Raw genomic sequence first — 19,539 nt, 5'->3', positions numbered from 1 at the left:
TGGTCAGTTCCTGTCCCAAAGACCTTAAACAACCTAGTTATTTACATACATAACTGCAAATGTCATTATTAGCCTTACAATTATCCAGTATGTTAAAAAGCTATAACCCCCTGAGCTGTTAAACTAAATATTATAAACCTCTGGAACTTATTGCTGCAGAGGATTGGTTTAATACGCTCTTTGAAAGGATTACCTGCTACTATGAATAAGAACAGCATGCCACTTGAGCTACAATAAAATGACATGCATCACCAAACCCTCATGTTTCAGGACATATGTTGGTCACCAGCTGTGGTCAGGAAGAAATTTCCCTTCTCTCTCAATGGGAGAGGGTTGCACCGGGGCCTTTCTCTGAAGCACCGGGCCTTGGCCTCTGTCTGATGCAGGATCCTGGACTAGAAGATCCATTGCAGTGTGGCAAGCCGGTTCCGGGGGAAATTTCCAGACTGGGTTTGTGGACCCAAGAGGCAAACGGTAGACAGAGCGTGCCAACAGGTGGGGGCTTGGTACAATGCAGACTTTCAGCAGCCCAGTGAGGGCCATGCCCTGCCCTGGCTGTGCCTAGCCTCCAGCTCTGTTCCTAAAGTTCCCATGGCCCGGGGGCATCTCCTGCTCCCCTCCCCTCCTCGCCAAGTGTTTTATCCATGTGGCTGCTGTAGCCTGGTGGGGGGCTGTGATGATCCTCGGGCCCTGGGCAGGCGCAAGGCAGCTGGCACCGCTCCTGATCTAGACGGTCACACACCAGGGCACCTCCTGCGTCCACACGCGCAGCGCTGCCCCTCCCGCCCCGCCGCCGCTCGCAGCCTCCGCCCGGCCCGGCTCGGCTCGGACCTTGGCTCCTATATTTAGCCCGTCCCCCTTGTGCTATTTTGGCTGCATGTGGCGGCCCCGTGACCACGCCCCCTTCTTTGCTTTCGCTCTTTCGCTCCCGTTTCTTCTTTTTCGGTCCCCCCCTAAGCTGTCAGCGGCCCCCGCAACCAAAACTTGGAGCAAAAGTTCGACCAACTCCCCCCCCCGCAACACACACACTCCTCCCCCCCACCCCCCGCCCAGGCCCCGATGAAAACAGATCCGAGTTGTCCCGGGGGCGAGCTCCTGGCTGCTTTTGTGGTTTAACGCCCCCCCCCCCCCCCCTTCTTGCTCCTGGACGCCAAAACTTCGGAGCCGCGATCATGGGGCGAGCCGAGGAGCTGGTGAGGATTGCAAAGAAGCTGGATAAGATGGTGACCAGGAAGAACACAGTAAGTAAATCCAACAGTGTGTGTGTGTGTGTGTGTGTGTGTGTGCCCGCGCGCGCGCCAAACGGGGGGGGGGGGGGGGGGGAGATCCAAAAGTGTGTTTGTGTGTGTGCCAAACTGGGGGGGGGGGAGTAAATCCAATAGTGTGTGTCTCTGTGTGTGTGCGCCATACTGTGTGCGTAAGAAAACACACACACACACACACACACACACACACAGTGTGTAAGGGCAGGGTAAGAAAAACCAAAACAGTGTGTGTGTTTAAACTTTCCAGCGCTTGGATCGTGTGTGTGTGTGTGTGTTTCTAAACTTTCCAGCTTGGATCTGTGTGTCTGTGAAGAAGGAAAACCAAAACGGGGTGTGTGTGTGTCTGTTTAAATTTTGCAACTTGGCTCTGTGCAGAAGAGAACCTCCTGGATAAATCCTGCTGATAGAAGGAGGAAGGGCTATTTGGCGGGTCTCTTCCAGCTGATTTGGCCTAGGGAACTGCTGACCGCACTTGCTAAACAGCCTGATTCTGATTTGCTCGGGGTTCAGAGGCTGTTGTCCCCACCTCCCTTGAGGGAAGGGTGCTCGGCACCTCTGAAAATCAGGCCCTCAAAGCTTTGCTCCCCCAAAATGTCAACTTTGGTGGCGACATGTGAAAACGACCAAGTTTCTTGTGGCCTGATCCTTTGGGTTTCAGCCATCCAGTCTAACCCAATATCTCTTGATTCCTCTGTGCATTTGAGCTGTTGCTTTCATTGGTCTCCTGACTGTATTTTCATTTTGCCAGGGTTTGGTTGCATGGTGTTTTTCAACCCCACCCATCTGTGGGGCTTTCTGATTGTCCTTCGTGGCCCTCCCCCGCCCCGCCACCCTGGCTCAGGGGCCGGGTTTGGAGAGGTGTAAAGAGTGGGTGAAAGCGACAGGAATCTGAACCGTGCAAACCCAATCTCAGACTGGGGCATGTCCAAGGAGACTGGGCTGGGGAAAAGCAAAAAAATCCAGGGGTGGAGGGGAAGGAACTAGGTGTCTAAACCTTTTTCACAAGAGAATGAAAAAGTGGAACGTGGGGGGAGGGGAGGGATGAGTTTAAATGAAAGCTCCTGCACCAGATTTAAGAACAAACAGGACAGGTGTCCCCGCCCGCCCTGAACTGTTCTAGTACCTTAGATAAAGTAAACAGTTTAGTGTAGATACAACCGGCCTGATCCTTCCTGTGCATCCGTCTTGTCCTGGGGAAGGTCTGCTGGCTTCCCCTGATTTGCTCTGCGGGCCCAGCTCCTTAGCTGGTGTAGCTCGCAGGTGCAGGGAGGCCACCCCCATCACGCTGGCAGGGGATCTGTGCCCTGATTGGCACTGGCGCAGTGCAATCAGGATCTGATGCAATGTGCAGTGGAGGAGGAGCTGGTGCCTGAGGTTAATATTTTACTTTCCTTGCGACCTTTGTCTCAGTGGAGTGTAATTAATCCCCTCTGATCCCCCCCACTCCTTCCAGCATGATACCTGGTGCTTGTGGCCCTGCCTGCAAATGGGGGGGAGGGGGGGAGCGAGCATCTATAAAAGGGGAAGTATGTTAACATATGTTAACCCGTGATATGGGTTGCACCACAGAATCTGTTAAAAGAGCTGCTAATTGCTGCAGAGTCCTTGGAAAGTTTGTCTCTAATTGCCAGTGCATGGCGGGTGTGTTGCTTTCTCCTGTGCACTGCAGGGCCTGATCCTCCGTTGCCCCGCTCCTGGTGGTGGCATTGACACCAGGGCAAAGTGGGTGTAAAGGGCCACTCCGAATGGCAGTGCGTTGCCTTTGTTTTGCACACAGGCAAATGGCTGCAGAAGGCGCTGGGCAATAGAGAATTGGGCCTGCAGACTGGGCCTCCAAATGGCACCTTCTCCAGGTCTCCCACGGCTGCGGTGGAAGCCCCAGAGTAGCCAGCCTTTTTACCCCCAAGTTGTCTGGAGGGGACCACGAGCCATTGTCCCAGGCATCTTTCACACTTGGAGGCTGCTCAGCTCCCGCATGGAGTGTGCCTGGTCCAGGCTGTGGGCATATGTTCCTGGGAGGCCTGTGGGGTCTGTATCATTTCTAGCTGGTGGCAGACCGTGAGCCACTTGTACTGTTCAGGAACAGCGAAGCCAAGGTGCCATGTAGCTGCCAGAGGTGTCTCATGTGTCTAACCCGAGAGAAACCTATTGCTGAGTGCAGGGGCGGCAGGCAGGTTTGTAGAAATTTTGGTGGTGCCCAGAGGGGGCCCCCCCCTTCAAACTCCACTCCCCGCCTGCCTAAGGCTCTGGGAGGGAGTTTGGGTTGGCGGAGGAGGTCTGGGGTGCAGGCCCAGGGCTGAGGCAGGTGATTGGGGTGCAGGAGTGGTGCGGGGTGCAGGCTCTGGGAGGGAGTTTGGGTGCAGGCTCTGGGAGGGAGTTTGGGGATGGGAGGGGGTGCAGACGGAGTGGGTGCAGGCTCTGGGAGGGAGTTTGGGGGAAGGAGGGGGCATGGGAAAGGGGTGAGGGTGCAGGCTCTGGGAGGGAGTTTGGGGGTGGGAGGAGGGGTGGAAAAGGGGTGGGGGTGCAGGCTCTGGGAGGGAGTTTGGGGGCATGGGAAAGGGGTGGGGGTGCAAGCTCTGGAAGAGAGTTTGGGGGTGGGAGGAGGGGTGGGAAAGGAGTGGGGGTGCAGGCTCTGGGAGGGAGTTTGGGGGTGGGAGGAGGGGTGGGAAAGGGGTGGGAGTGCAGGCTCTGGGAGGGAGTTTGGGGGTGGGAGGAGGGGTGGGAAAGGGGTGGGGGCGCAGGCTCTCGGAGGGGGTGGGGGGGTGCGGTGCTTACCTGGGGCTCCTAGGCAGGGTGGGCCAGGGAGCCTCTGAGTGCTGCGACCCCCAGGCACTGCCCCCGCAGCTTCCTATTGGCTGCAGGGGCGCTTGGGGTGGGACACAGACCCACCCCGCCCAGGGGCTGCAGCGAGGGGCCGGCAGCCACGTGGAGCCAGCAGGTAGGACGCTGCTGAGCTATGCTGCACTGCCCGTGGGTGGGGGCCCCGGGCCGTTTTAAATTGCCCGGGGGGCATGTGGGGGCTGGGGAAGGGGAGCACCCAGGGGCGGAAGGCGGGGCCGAGGGAGAGACCTGGCCTCAAACAGTGCTGGAGCTGGGCCCTGGGTCACGAATATTCCCGGTGCCCCCGCACCACGGGCCTGTTGAACTCGCTGCCCATGGCTGAGTGGCAACTTGTGCCTTATCGTGGAGCTCCATCGATCCCCACAGATTGTTCAGAGGCTTTGAGTGGCATCCTACCTGGAGGAGACTGATCGAGGGGCTCAGTACAGAAGAAATAGGGAGTAGACTGATTCCAAGCCCAGCTGAATTGCCATGGGACCCTGGTAGCGGTGGTAGCTGTGTTATGTACATCACAGCCCTAGAGAAAGAAGAGGACCCTGCGGGGAAGAGTCCTAACCCCACTGAGCAGGACTCTACACCTTTGGGGTCAAACCGTCCGTAAGGCCAGGAGACGAGCAGATCTGCCTGAGTGGCTAAGCCAGCGACTCTTCTGAATCTGTCGTGTTCAAGTTCAACTCTTCTTAAAGATTGTTTAGCTAGATACCAGCAGGGGATGTGAGCATGTGTGTGCTGTTTCTTTGCACCTAGAAGAGGAAGACAGGCCGGAGGGGGGAGATTTTCCCACCCAAAAATGAGCTTCCATCAAAAATATTTTTTCTCCCTGGGAAAATCTCACTTTTAATTGCGTTCTTTGGTAGGGGAAATGTCCGTTCCACATGAAATAAAAAATGTTAATTTTGTTCCACTTTGAAATGTCCCATGTAAATTCATAATTCTTTCATTAGAAATATTTTCCAGGAAAGGATGTGGTTGGTTCTAGGTTGATGGTTCTAGATAGATGCTGGATGGTAGAGAGGAAGACAGAGCAGCTTTAGGGATAACGCTGTATTAATGCTAATAAAAGTTCCTCGTTCAGTGTTCGGAGAAGGTTTCTTCTTTACCACTAAGAAACAAGGTGAGGGAGGTAATATCTGTTCTTGGACCAGCTTCTGTTGGTGAGAGAAACAACTCTTGAAGCTTAAAAGGAATTTTTCTTCAGTGCTGTGTAAGCTTGAAAGCTTGTCTCTCACCAATAGAAGCTGGTCCAATAAAAGAGATTACCTCACCCCCCTCGTCGCTAATATCCTGGGACCAACACTGCTACAAGGACACTCTTTACCACTAACACAGGACGAAGACCTAACTTAGCTCAGCACGACTGCCATCCTAACTTGTCAGCAGCGCTTTGAACAGCCGGCTCGTTTGCAATTCACTGAGACACAAAGGGCCTGATTCTCCATAACTTTGCACCTTGGGTTGTCATACGGCACCAATCAGGGCACAAAACTCTGCCCAAGCAGCCATTCCCATTCATTGACCCTGGTAGCGTTTTGCACCCAGTGTGTGCACTTGTTTTGCACAGCTGTGTCTGTTAGCGGGGGGCAAGGCAGTGGGGAATTCGGCCCCGGGGCACAAGACCGCACGAGCTAACCTGGAGAAGCAGCAGTGTAGTTGAAAAGGTGTAATAGCTAAACACAGGTTGCTTTTGTAGGGAAACTCATTACCTCTTGGGTGGCTTTTATGGGGGGCAAGCATGCTGGCGAAGGACATCACATCCTGGTCACCTTGTCAGTGTTCAGAACCTGGCATTCCTCTAGAGCAGGGGTGGGCAAACTTTTTGGCCTGAGGGCCACATCGGGGTTGCAAAACTGTATGGAGGCCGGGTAGGGAAGGCTGTGCCTCCCCAAAGAGCCTGGCCCCCGCCCCCTATCCACCCCCTCCCACTTCCCGCCCCCTGACTGCCTCCCTCAGAACTCCCGACCCATCCAACCCCCCTTGCTCCTTGTCCCCTGACCGCCCCCTCCCGGGACCCCACCCCCTATCCAACCCCCTCTGCTCCCTGTCCCCTGACTGCCCCAACCCCTATGCACACCTCCTCCCCTAACCCCCCCTGGGACCCCACCCCCATCCAGCCCCCCCGCTCCCCATCCTATTCAACCGCCCCCTGCTCCCTATCCCCTGACTGCGCCCTGGGACTTCCTACCCCTTATCCAACCCCCCTACCCCCTTACCATGCCGCTCAGATTTTACCCCAGGCTGAGTCTGCAGTAGGCTACCGAGGCATCTAGGGTGCCACAAATGTGATGGAGCAGAGTCATGCTCTGTGCCTTGTACTGCAGCCTCAGAGGTGCAGAAACCTGCTGGAGTAACCCAGTGAGGGACACTGCTAATGGACCTATTCAGGAGGAGGATCCACCGGCCCATCCCTTGCTCCTCCCCTGCCCCCAGACTCTGCAGCAGGGTCGAAGGAAGCCGCGGAGAGCTAGGCCCCGTGCCATGCCGGGTTTGTGGATTTCCTGTGCTGTTCCCGCGGGCCGCCCCCATTCACTGTGCTCTTCTCTACAGCAGCACCTGGGAGCTGTGTTTATATCCACATGCATGTAGACGGGGGGCTAAAAATAGCGGGGAATGAAATCCCACTGACCTGAGGTGAGGATTGGGACTTGCTATATTTAGCCCCGAGTTTAGTGCAACAACCACAGCTAGATGAGGCCTGGTGTCCTGGGCTATGACCCATAAGTGCCTCGCACTGTAGCACTGGGAACGTGGGCAGGGCTTGGGGTGGGGGCTGTCGGAGACCTGGCAGAATAGATCTTTCTAAATGGAGCCCCCGGGTTGCTGAGGGGTGTATGCAAGTGCTCTCTTACCAAAGCTGCTGCCCCCAGAGTATAATAGACCTCCCCCCACACATACTTTATTCAGATAACTGTAAGCACTGAACCTGAGATCCCTGCCTTTCCAGTCTCCGCGGGCCTTGTCAGACAGTTTAAAGATCTGGCATTCCCAAGGCCGCCTTGCTTCAGTGTCTTTATTTTTGGTTTGTTGGTTTTTTTTTCTCCCTCCATCTCAATTCCACACGGCCCTAGGTGACCATTTCTGGGGGGAGCATTTGAACTGGAAACCAGAGCTCTGTACCGGCTGAAAGTTGGGCCTCCCGGTTTGGAGACGGTGGTGGAAAGCATTCGGGCCAAATTCTGCTGCCCATTACACCATCCCCACCCCTTGGATGTGTTGGATTCAGATAGAATCGATGTCCCAAAGGTGCTGATATAGCCCAGTCACTACATTAAACAGACTTAAATAAGATTCCGGGCTTGGTTTGCCAAGACCTCCGCCTGCTTAGTGCCATGGCAAACGAGCCATTCAAAATCCTTGGAACTTTCTGGTAAAGTGCCCAAAAGAAGGAAAAACCGTTAAAGCGCTGGAAACATCCAGTGTTAAATAAGGGCTTCCATTTTCACAGCATCCCTTGTTCCCTTTCCCGTGAGCTGGAGAGAGTTTTTAGAAAGGAAAAATGCTTTGTCTGGCATTAAAGATGGCATTAACTGTCCCTTGGGAAAAGAGAAGATGTTTGTTGAGATGGGCTGGTACTGGCCTTGCTGCTGCTGCTAAGGCCCGATCTCGTTTTCGAGGAGACCCCACAAGACAAACACATGCAAGACGAGAACAGCAAAGGTAGAAAATGCAGGGTCTGTCTGTGGGGTTGACTTTCTCTCGCTGGAGAAATGCAGGCACAGTGTATGAGACCTGGGAAATGGTACCAGCATCAGGCTGTTTAGGGCATTGCTTTTAGTTGCTTCTCCCTGGTCACAGGCTTACAGCAAACTACAGTCTTGGCTGCTAGCTAAGCCAGAGACTTATTAGACAGAATTAAAAAGGAGGGGGATGGGACAGAGAAGAAATAAAGTGGGGAAGGAAAAGGACACGTGATGGGGGGGGAGAGAGACAAAGTCTCAGATCCCAGGTGGTGTTTGGGTCCCTCTCTCTGGCCCGCTCTGGTCAGGACATCTCTCAGGATCAGGGTGATGGAAGTCCAGGGAGATGGTGAGGGTGGGAGCCAGGGTGGCCAATTTTTCTCCCAAAGTCTCAAATCTTTTTTTTTTTTTTTTTTTAAAGGATCCCTCAAGGGAGCTGTGGGCAGAATAGCTCATCCTCTTATTATTTCATCCACCCGTTCGGCTTGGTTTCCGACACACCAAGTTGGTTCACTGACTTCTGGTCCCACGCTTGGCTTGTTTACCAGGCACAATCTGAACACAGTCCTTGAGTTTTGTCATGAGGCCTTTTTGTTTGGACTAATTCAATCTTTCTGTCTCCCTCTGGTGCCTTTTCCCATTGACATTTGCTATTACAGGGGTTAGGGTGACATCTCACAAACTTCCATGTATTTTTTGACAGTTGAGCTCACAGTGCGGGTAAATCTGTAGCCCCAGTTATAACAACAGATGGCACCGGTGTAACTGACAGCAGGATTTGGCTTGCTGGGTCTCACTGAACACCCCCTATGGAGCCTGCCTAGCTGAATCCAAGTTTGTAACCAGATCGCAGCAGTTGCTGTATCAGCCTGGAGTTTGGTGTCAGCAGCTGCCTTGTACTCTCAGAAAGCTGGGGCGGGACCAAGATACACACCGAGATGCAATCTGGTGCCAGTCCGTTCCTCTCCTCTCGCTCTGCTGCCCGTGTCCGTACTCTTCTGCCTTTCCATGGGTGACGGTCCACGTGTAGAGAAGAGCCAGGACTCTGCTGTTGTGACTATCCGGGGGGTTCTCATATTGAGACTCCTGAACACAGACAAGCCCCGTCCGTCTGTCCTCTGACTCTCTGTGCTGCCTAGAGTCGCCCACCGGGGTCTCCCTTGATCCTGGCCAGGTCTCCGCAGTTAAGGTCGGGAGGGGCTGGGGCCTGTTGGAGATGCTTTACAGTACAAATCCAAAGCAGATGCGTTTCCGCATCTTTGGCCGGGCTGAGAGAGCGCGCAGAAACTGGAGAAGACCGAACCTCCTTTCCATCTGCCTCTGACCGTGACCTCCCCCTGTCAGGAAATAAAAAATGATAATGAAAAAAAGAGCTTTTTAAAAAATGTGGGTCAACGTTTTTGTTTTCTTTTGACTCATGGCGGCCGGATAATAGAGAGACACTTTAACCCGTCCCTCCCGCTTCTCTTGAGCGGGTAATTTCATAGGAATAGCTGCAAGATGCATGTATCGTGTGAGTACATATGGTCTACGGGGAAGAGCTGTCCTATCAGCCAAAATGAGTGATTGGTGGTTTTATACACCCTAGGCAAGATTCACAGTTGGTGTAAATCAGTGTTGCTCTGTTGACTTTAATGGAGCTGTGCCAATTGACACCAGCTGAGGATCTGACCTCTTACTTTAACCTTCATCTTCCATGTAAACTAGAACTAAAAAAATTTTACGTTGGTAACTCATGGCAAGAAAAAAGAACTTAAGAACTCTAGGTCAAGGGAAGAGAGAGGTTCTCAGCTGAGAATTGAAATGAGAGGGAAGGTCAATGGGGCAGTGAGATCATCGAGGTTCTCCAGGTGGCAGGAGATGTCGAGATGAAGGCTATCTCACCAAAATCAGTGAACGGGACACCAAAAGTGGTATCTGTCTGGCTACGGTACTTATCTGTCCCCGATTCCTGGAGCATCTGAGCGCTTCACCATCTTTAATGTAAAAAGAAAAGGAGTACTTGTGGCACCTTAGAGGCTAACAAATTTATTTGAGCATAAGCTTTCGTGAGCTACAGCTCACTTCATCGGATGCATTCAGTGGAAAATACAGTGGGGAGATTTATATACATAGAGAACATGAAACAGTGGATGTTACCATACACACTGTAACCAGAGCGATCACTTAAGGTGAGGTTTCAGAGTAACAGCCGTGTTAGTCTGTATTCGCAAAAAGAAAAGGAGTACTTGTGGCACCTTAGAGAGTAAACGATTTATTTGAGCATAAGCTTTCGTGAGCTACAGCTCACTTCATCTGTAGCTCACGAAAGCTCATGCTCAAATAAATTGTTTACTCTCTAAGGTGCCACAAGTACTCCTTTTCTTTTTTCACTTAAGGTGAGATATTACCAGCAGGAGAGTGGTGGTGGGCGGGGGGGGGGTGGGGGGCGACCTTTTGTAGTGATAATCAAGGTGGGCCATTTCCAGCAGTTGACAAGAACGTCTGAGGAACAGTGGGGGGGTGGAATAAACATGGGGAAATAGTTTTACTTTGTGTAATGACCCATCCACTCCCAGTCTCTATTCAAGTTTTTGTATCCAGTTTGAAAATTAATTCCAATTCAGCAGTCTCTCGTTGGAGTCTGTTTTTGAAGTTTTTTTGTTGAAGAATTGCAACTTTTAGGTCTGTAATCGAGTGACCAAAGAGATTGAAGTGTTCTCCAACTGGTTTTTGAATGTAATAATTCTTGACGTCTGATTTGTGTCCATTTATTCTTTTACGTAGAGACTGTCCAGTTTGACCAATGTACATGGCAGAGGGGCATTGCTGGCACATGATGGCATATATCCCATTGGTAGATGTGCAGGTGAACGAGCCTCTGATAGTGTGGCTGATGTGATTAGGCCCTATGATGGTGTCCCCTGAATAGATATGTGGACACAGTTGGCAACGGGCTTTGTTACAAGGATAGGTTCCTGGGTTAGTGGTTCTGTTGTGCGGTGTGTGGTTGCTGGTGAGTATTTGCTTCAGGTTGGGGGGCTGTCTGTAAGCAAGGACTGGCCTGTCTCCCAAGATCTGTGAGAGTGATGGGTCGTCCTTCAGGATAGGTTGTAGATCCTTGATGATGTGTTGGAGAGGTTTTAGTTGGGGGCTGAAGGTGATAGCTAGTGGCGTTCTGTTATTTTCTTGGTTGGGCTTGTCCTGTAGTAGGTGACTTCTGGGTACTCTTCGGTCTCTGTCAATCTGTTTCTTCACTTCAGCAGGTGGGTATTGTAGTTGTAAGAATGCTTGATAGAGATCTTGTAGGTGTGTGTCTCTGTCTGAGGGGTTGGGGCAAATGCGGTTGTATCGTAGATCTTGGCTGTAGACAATGGATCGTGTGGTGTGGTCTGGATGAAAGCTGGAGACATGTAGGTAGGAATAGCAGTCAGTAGGTTTACGGTATAGGGTGGTGTTTATGTGACCATCGCTTATTAGCACCGTAGTGTCCAGGAAGTGGATCTCTTGTGTGGACAGGTCCAGGCTGAGGTGGATGGTGGGATGGAAATTGTTGAAATCATGGTGGAATTCCTCAAGGGCTTCTTTTCCATGGGTCCAGATGATGAAGATGTCATCAATATAGCGCAGGTAGAGTAGGGGCATTAGGGGACGAGAGCTGAGGAAGCGTTGTTCTAAGTCAGCCATAAAGATGTTGGCATACTGTGGGGCCATGCGGGTACCCATAGCAGTGCTGCTGATTTGAAGGTATACATTGTCCCCAAATGTGTGAAATAGTTATGGGTGAGGACAAAGTCACAAAGTTCAGCCACCAGGTTTGCCGTGACATTATCGGAGATACTGTTCCTGACGGCTTGTAGTCCATCTTTGTGTGGAATGTTGGTGTAGAGGGCTTCTACATCCATAGTGGCCAGGATGGTGTTTTCAGGAAGATCACCAATGGATTGTAGTTTCCTCAGGAAGTCAGTGGTGTCTCGAAGATAGCTGGGAGAGCTGATAGCGTAGGGCCTGAGGAGGGAGTCTACATAGCCAGACAATCCTGCTGTCAGGGTGCCAATGCCTGAGATGATGGGGTGTCCAGGATTTCCAGGTTTATGGATCTTGGGTAGCAGATAGAATACCCCAGGTCGGGGTTCCAGGGGTGTGTCTGTGCGGATTTGTTCTTGTGCTTTTTCAGGGAGTTTCTTGAGCAAATGGTGTAGTTTCTTTTGGTAACCCTCAGTGGGATCAGAGGGTAATGACTTGTAGAAAGTGGTGTTGGAGAGCTGCCTAGCAGTTCTCCTCACCGCCCCAGCCTCCCGGGAGTCAGGGAAGTGCTCTTATCCCTGTTGTACAGGTGGGGAAACTGAGGCACAGAAACCAAGTGACTTGCCCAAGGTCACACAGGAAATCGGTGGCAAAGTAAGGAATTGAACAGGACCTCCCACCCCTAAGGTTAGTGTCCTCACCGCTGGGCGACCCTTCCTCTCCTGGGCTGAGGAGAATAGAGACAAGGGAGCAAATGTTGCTCTGTTATGCTAGCATAAACGCAAAGTCAGGCCGCTGGCTTCCAGAGTCGCTCTGGGCGTATGCTGGTGTAGCTAGCAAAAGAATTTGGCACAAGGCCGATGAGATAAGCTGGGGTCATTCTATGGCGGGTTTCAAAGACCTGGGCATTTTAAGGGAGGATGGCCTTGTGGTTAAGGCGCTTCATCTGGATTAAGTCCCATCTCGGTTGCAGTCTCCCTGGATGAGCTTGGGCCACTTGCTTCGTCTCTCTGGGCCTCGGTCCCAGGTCTCATGCACTGTGCCTGCATTTCTCCAGCAAGAGAAAGTCAACCCCACAGACAGACCCTGCATTTTCTACCTTTGCTGTTCTTGTCTTGCATGTGTTTGTCTTGCGGTGTCTCCTCGAAAACGAGATCGGGCCTTAGCAGCAGCAGCAAGGCCAGTTCCAGCCCATCTCAACGAACATCTTCTCTTTTCCCAAGGGACAGTTAATGCCATCTTTAATGCCAGACGAGGCATTTTTCCTTTCTAAAAACTCCCTCCAGCTCACGGGAAAGGGAACAAGGGATGCTGTGAAAATGGAAGCCCTTATTTAATACTGGCTGTTTCCAGCGCTTTAACGGTTTTTCCTTCTTTTGGGCACTTTACCAGAAAGTTCCAAGGATTTTGAATGGCTCGTTTGCCGTGGCACTAAGCAGGCGGAGGTCTTGGCAAACCAAGCCCGGAACCTTATTTAAGTCAGTTTAATGTAGTGACTGGGCTATATCAGCGCCTTTGGGACCTTTCTTTCTCCCACCCTTTTTTCTGGCTTCTCAGCGCTCTTTGGGATTGTCTCTCGCTCCATGTCTGTGCAGCGCCCAGCGCCACGGGGCTCCCGATCTCAGTCAGCACCTGTGGGTGCTCCAGTGATCAAGTAATGCACTCTTCTCTCCGTTGCACCAATTCCGCTCTCCGTGAAGCGGCAGGGGTGTCGCTGCGGGGCACAGTTTGGCCAAGGGAGGGCAGTTTAGAACAGGGTTTTGGACATGATGCCTCTGTTCCCATCACCCCTTTGGCACCCTGCGATGCAAAGGCTGTTTCCAGGGGGTGGTTGTCCATGCTGGTGTTTCAGTGCTCACTGCGGCTTCTGTTTGACCTAGGACGGAGCTCTTGATTTGCTGAAAGAACTGAACGGCTACACTATGACCATCGAGCTGCTGCAGGTGAGGGGGAGTGGGTGGAAGAGAGGGAGGCGCATAACTCCAGCATATAATGGGTTACTTGGATCTGAAGAAGGGGCAGTACACGGGGGAGGTAACGTGGAATTCAAAGTATGTTACAAGCACTTGCTGCGGTGCTTTGCCCCCCTCCTGTTGTGGCTAGGCCAGCTAGAGCTTGCCAAGCCTGCTACAGCCTGGGCTGAGGGAGCAGGGCCTTATTGAGAGGTCCCAGGTTTGATCCCCGTGGCTGACAACCCACCCAGAGATGAGATGTGCAAGCTGGGCTGCCCGATGTCTAATGGGAGAGACGTTCAATCCACTTGAGCTCCAGCCATTTCCTTTAAGAGGCTTTTTAAATAAAACGTTGGGTCAGACTGCGAGGGACCTGTCAGGTTATCAGACCAGCTCCTAAACGACCGCTCTTGCTAGCGGTAGGGAAGGTCCCACCACGTCACCTGTTCTCTCGAGATGATTTCAAAAGTGAGCTGTGATTGTCCCTTGCTGTAGTCCTGTCCCCTCTCTGGGTCCTTCCTCCACCTGGGAAAGCAGGGGGCTGTAAGAGCCTGCTGTCATGAACTCTCCTGATGTATTCCCTTGGCCCCACACCAGAGGAGCAGGGGGAAGAGGAGCCATACCAGTTTCTATCCATCCATAATTGTATTTATTAATATTTATTTATTATTTGTATTATTGTCACACCTAAGAACCCCAGTCATGGACCAGGGTCTCACTACGCTAGGTGCTGTACAAACACAAAACAAAAAGATAGTCCTTGCCCCATCCAGCCAAGGTACTGACATGGCCCCCATTGCTGTAATATTTGAGCACCTCGCCACCACCCCCTGGGAGGTAGGGCAGCTCTATTATGCCCATTGTACAGATGAGGAAACCGAGGCACAGAGCGGTTAAGTGATTTACCCAAGATCACACAGGGAGTCTGTTGCCAAGAAGGCCAATGGCATTTTGGGATGTATAAGTAGGGGCATAGCGAGCAGATCGAGGGACGTGATCGTTCCCCTCTATTCGACACTGGTGAGGCCTCATCTGGAGTACTGTGTCCAGTTTTGGGCCTCGCACTACAAGAAGGATGTGGATAAATTGGAGAGAGTCCAGCGAAGGGCAACAAAAATGATTAGGGGTCTAGAGCACATGACTTATGAGGAGAGGCTGAGGGAGCTGGGATTGTTTAGTCTGCAGAAGAGAAGAATGAGGGGGGATTTGATAGCTGCTTTCAACTACCTGAAAGGGGGTTCCAAAGAGGATGGCTCTAGACTGTTCTCAATGGTAGCAGATGACAGAACGAGGAGTAATGGTCTCAAGTTGCAGTGGGGGAGGGTTAGGTTGGATATTAGGAAAAACGTTTTCACTAAGAGGGTGGTGAAACACTGGAATGCGTTACCTAGGGAGGTGGTAGAATCTCCTTCCTTAGAGGTTTTTAAGGTCAGGCTTGACAAAGCCCTGGCTGGGATGATTTAACTGGGAATTGGTCCTGCTTCGAGCAGGGGGTTGGACTAGATGACCTTCTGGGGTCCCTTCCAACCCTGATATTCTATGATTCTATGATTCTGCAGCAGGTTAGTGTGTTAACCACCGGGCTACCTTTCCTCTCTGTTCTTCCTCCTTCTTTGATCTGCTTAATAATAAACAAACGTCCATGTGTGCTCCCAGTCCACGAGAATCGGCGTGGCCGTCAACACTGTCCGGAAGCAGTGCTCGGACGAAGAGGTGGTGGCCCTGGCGAAAATCCTCATCAAGAACTGGAAACGGCTGCTAGGTGAGAGATCCTGAGGCTGCTTCAGCCTCACAAGTAAAATGCTAACTGGCCCCGAAACCTCCGTGGGCCCTTTGATTCTACACAGTCCTTAGGGTCTCTTTACTCCCCGGGATACAAACAGCTAAAGGGCCTGGCTGTTGGTTTTAATTTGGCAGAAGGGTCATTGGTGGCTTATTGGTGAGAAGATCTGGACAGAGCCATGTGCAGAGTGGGCAGGTTGTATTTAAGTGACACTCCTGTACCTGGTCCTGACCTTCAGGGCAGCTCTGTCCGTGCACCCACTAATCACAGTAATGCCTATATCCTATATAACACTTTTCATCAGTAGATCCCAAAGCGCTGCCTATCTTTAATGAATTTGTCCTCACACTCCACCTGTGAGGCAGGCCGGTGCTATTAGAGAGGGGAAGCTGAGGCACAGAGAGGCTACATGAGTGCCCACGATCTCACAGGAAGTCCACGGCGGAGCAGGAAATTGACCCCCGGTCTCCCATGTTCGAAGACCACTAGCCCCTCCTGCTCACCGTGGAAACCCTCCATGCTGTTTCAAGTCGTGGGTCCACATGCAAGTTCTGACAGCGCATGCAACTCAACCCTGACCTGCATCTCTCTTTGCTGGTCCAGTTGCCTGGTTCCCCATGCCCTGCACCTCAAGCCTGAGCTGCTTGATATTCCAATCCCAGAACTCTACATAATCCCTGGCAGTGCAATCCTGACCAGAAACGAATGACCTCTTCTCTAGTCGGTGGCCTGGACCCAGCGGTCATTTGGACCCAAGTCTCAAAAGATAACAGGCTAATGCACTAATCTTCTGGGCCACCGAGTCTCCTGGTAGCAGAGGCTTGGATTCTGTGGGCTGCATATGGGTCCGGAGTCTGCTGTCATTGAGAATGATGTAAATCAGGAGTGATGCCACTAAAGTCAGTGGAGCAATAAAGGCGGAAAATTGATAGAAGGGAGATCTGAACCTGGCCCTTGATAACACTGCCCTGAATGCCCAAGTGGGCCACTGATTGAATTTCCCCAAGCCAAGTGCTCGTGGTGGTTGTTTTTTTCCGGCCAGTATGAAATTATTACCAGCTTGGTGAATAACAGTGCCCCTCCCGCCCCCTCACATTTTAGTTTCAGTCAATGTCTGAGTGACAGCCTGATCTGTTCTCCTTAGAGTCCTCGGGAACCCCGAAGAGAGAGAAGGCCCTGGAAGGGCAAAAGAATAAAAAAGAAAAAAGTCTCGACTTTCCCAGCTGGCAGCCCGAAGGGGCGAATTCCCATCCAGTGAAACGCTGCAAAAGCCCCGCTGAGAAGCACAAGGAAAAGCACAAAGAAAGGTATGAGCTGGCCCCTGAGGTTCTTAGACTGTCAGGTTTTGGTAAGCAGTAGCCGTGCCCTGGTGATAGGAAACAACGATAATAATAAATCAGTCACTTAGCCAAGGCACGGGAGTAGTCACTGGTCAGGCTGTTGAGGCAGAGAGAGGCAAAGGGTCGGATCCTCAAAGGTATTTAGGCACCTAACTCCCATTGATCCTCTCTGGGCCTCGGTCCCCACTTGTAAAACAGAGGAACCCGCACTGACCTGCCTCCCAGGGAAGGTGTGAAGGAAAATACATTAAGGACTGTGAGATGCTCCAGTACGACAGTGATGGGGGCCATATAAATGGCCAAGATAGATAGTAGTCATGTGTCAGACTACATCTTCCATGATGCACCAGTCTCCTCTTTTGGAGAGGGCAGGTGATGCATCATGGGAGTCCACTCAGCCGCCTAAGGCCCAGATCCTCAAGGGTATTGCGACACTTAACTCCCATTGATTTCAGGGGAGTTCCTGGCTGTGGTGCATTATGGGACATACAGTCTGGCCAGGGAGCCCAGCCCATGTCAATAGGAGTTAGGTTCCTCAATACCTTTGGGGAATTAGGGCATAAGTGACTGGCCCCAAGGTCACACAGGAAGTTTATGATAGTGTAAGGCATTGAACCCAGGTCTCCCAAGTCATGGGCTAGTACGCTAACCACTGGACCATCCTGCCTCTCTGCTCACCATGTGGCATCTACAAATCCATCCCTTTTTTCCAGCTAGGTGTAGCCTTCCTGCAAGTCATCCCTTTGGACCCACTGAAGTCAGCGACAGAACTGAATGGAATTAGGATTTGGCCTCTAGCTTCTTAATGGCTCATCCCTTTATCCTTTAGGAGTTAGTAATTTGCTGCATTTTTTCCCCTTCTTTTAAAGGGACTTTCCCAATCATAAGGCAGTGGGCCCTCTTCCTGGCTCGAAGAAACATTCATCGGATCAGAAACAGGACAGGTAAACTCCCCAGCATCCTCCTTATTGCTTGGATCCGGGCGAGGGGAAGACATGGTGGCGTGCAATTTTTTTTCAGCTTGATGGGTGTGGACACCTATGGCACTACCCGCCGTTGTATATTTCAGCTAGAGCCGCCCAATTCCAATTCAGGCCGCTGCAGCCGTTTCTACCCCCGAACGTAGCCGTGGTGTAAAAATCCTCGTGAAAACTTGCGCCTTCCCCCAGCAAATCACGGTGGCACAAGCGGGAGAAGTGTGTGTTTAAAAAAAATAACATAAAAAAAGGAAATAAACCCAGGTTAAAATGAGAGTGAGAGAGCGGTCTCCAAATTACTGAAGGTTTCTGTTGAGGGAGGGGATCATGTGCATGAAATCCGAGCTGGGAGCTAGATTTGGAGTTCATTGATTTGGCTGAACCAAAACCACCCACCTGAACAGCCCAGGACTTGGATGCGTTTGAAATCGAGGACCTTGACTCAGCTTTTCAAACGAGAGTAGATCAGGGTGCACCAGGGAGCATTTAGTGCACGGTGGCCAGCTAGTGTTGTAGATTCACACCCCAGCCTGCCACACAGTGAGTTTCCGTGTAGACGTAGCCCTTAGTTGAAAGATAGGGAAGCTTACAGGGGAAGGAAAGTGGAGAAGACAGCGAAATGAAGGGGGTAGCTCGCTTTCCTTTTCATTTCTTGTCTAGTGCTTGGGGACGGTTTCTAAGACAAAAATAAGGGGGAGGGGGCGGAAATCTGATGTACTAAATATAGAACTGTGCTGAAGAGCAGAAACCCCTCTCCCTGAACCCCCTCTCTCCCCAGGAAATCCAGCAAGTCCGGCTCTCACACGGCAACCCCAAAGAGTCATTCTGCAGACTCCAAGCCAGACAGGTACTTGCTTATGTGCCCGCAGATCCTTTATTTGTGGAGCAGCAGTTACAGGACAGGGGCAAGGCGAATAAAGTCACACAGGGCTTGCGGTGGACGGAAAAGACTCCACTTGACTTCCAAGGTCTTAGATCAACCGACAGTGAGTCAGTGACAGAGTTGGGAGTAGAACCCCGGAGTCCTCCAGCGTCAGAGCTGATAACACGGTCTGCAGACACCAAGCCTTTATACCTGTGTGAATGCATAACAGAACCTGGCTCTTTTATCTAGCACCTTTCCTCAGTAGCGCTCCAAGTGCTTTGCAAAGGAGGTCAGTATCACCATCACCATTTTAAAGATGGGGAAACTGAGGCATCGAGCACTCTGATTTGCCCGAGATTACCCAGCTGGCCAGTGGCAGAGCCAGGAGTAGAACCCAGGCCCTCTGAGTCCCAGTTCAGTGCTCTGGCCACTAGGCAGCAGTGCCTAGAAGGCAGGCTGCATCACTATACTGTTCTCAGTGCTGTTACTGAGACCCATTCATCAAGTGTGAGTGATACAATTCAGCAGTTACCCGAGGGTTTATAATCGGTGTTTGGCCCGTAGCAGGGCTGTTGAGACTGCTCCGAGCTGTGCCTTCGGTAAAGCACTGTGGGGACAGATAATTGCGCGGCCCATGCCATGTCCAGTGGCAATATCTCGGACGTGGCCTGGCCGCTCGCCTCCCGAACCGCCGTGAGTTTAGGGCAGGATTACAACAGGCGAAAGGCCTCAGCAGCAGCAACTGGCGCTGTCAGGTATTTCTAGACCCACAAAGATTCGGAGCCAGATTCTTGACGGACGCAAAACTCTGAAGGGCTTCCAGAACGGGGCCCCGGGTTTGGCTGGTTATAGAAACACAAGCTAGTTGGGAAGCTCGGAGCTGGATCCCGTTTCAGAATTCTGCCGAAGTCAGGGTCGGATCTGGGGTTTGGGCTGGGTTCTGTACAGAGAGAGCAGCCAGCTGCTACGATCAGATCCCTGCTCCGGGGGGGGCTTCTCATTCTGTGCAACTGACTGTGGTGCTTTTGTTGCTTGAAGGGTCTTCTAAGCTTAGGAGGGAAGAGGGCCGGGATTTGGCTTGTTAATTACGCAGGAAAAGGTGGATTTTTCCATCCC

At 51.9% G+C, this 19,539-nt stretch overlaps 1 protein-coding gene across 2 annotated transcripts in view; it reads left to right on the top strand.

Annotated features, from left to right (window-relative positions):
- Positions 1-918: 918 nt before the first annotated feature.
- The window catches only part of TCEA3 (transcription elongation factor A3), a 32,101-nt gene continuing 13,480 nt past the window's right edge, over positions 919-19,539 (top strand). The window contains exons 1-6 of one of the 2 annotated variants that reach the window (XM_037881723.2): positions 920-1,241; positions 13,387-13,449; positions 15,115-15,220; positions 16,386-16,548; positions 17,451-17,525; positions 18,337-18,405. In XM_037881723.2, the coding sequence (XP_037737651.1) occupies positions 1,173-1,241; positions 13,387-13,449; positions 15,115-15,220; positions 16,386-16,548; positions 17,451-17,525; positions 18,337-18,405 (545 nt within the window). In that variant the 5' untranslated portion in view covers positions 920-1,172. Of the gene's footprint in view, positions 1,242-13,386; positions 13,450-15,114; positions 15,221-16,385; positions 16,549-17,450; positions 17,526-18,336; positions 18,406-19,539 lie in introns of both variants that reach the window. The other variant, XM_037881724.2, reaches the window with a different exon arrangement.

The sequence above is a fragment of the Chelonia mydas genome, chromosome 19 (genome assembly GCF_015237465.2).
Source record: "Chelonia mydas isolate rCheMyd1 chromosome 19, rCheMyd1.pri.v2, whole genome shotgun sequence".
In the NCBI taxonomy this organism is placed as follows: domain Eukaryota; kingdom Metazoa; phylum Chordata; order Testudines; family Cheloniidae; genus Chelonia; species Chelonia mydas.
This window is presented reverse-complemented; position numbering and strand designations above follow the sequence as displayed.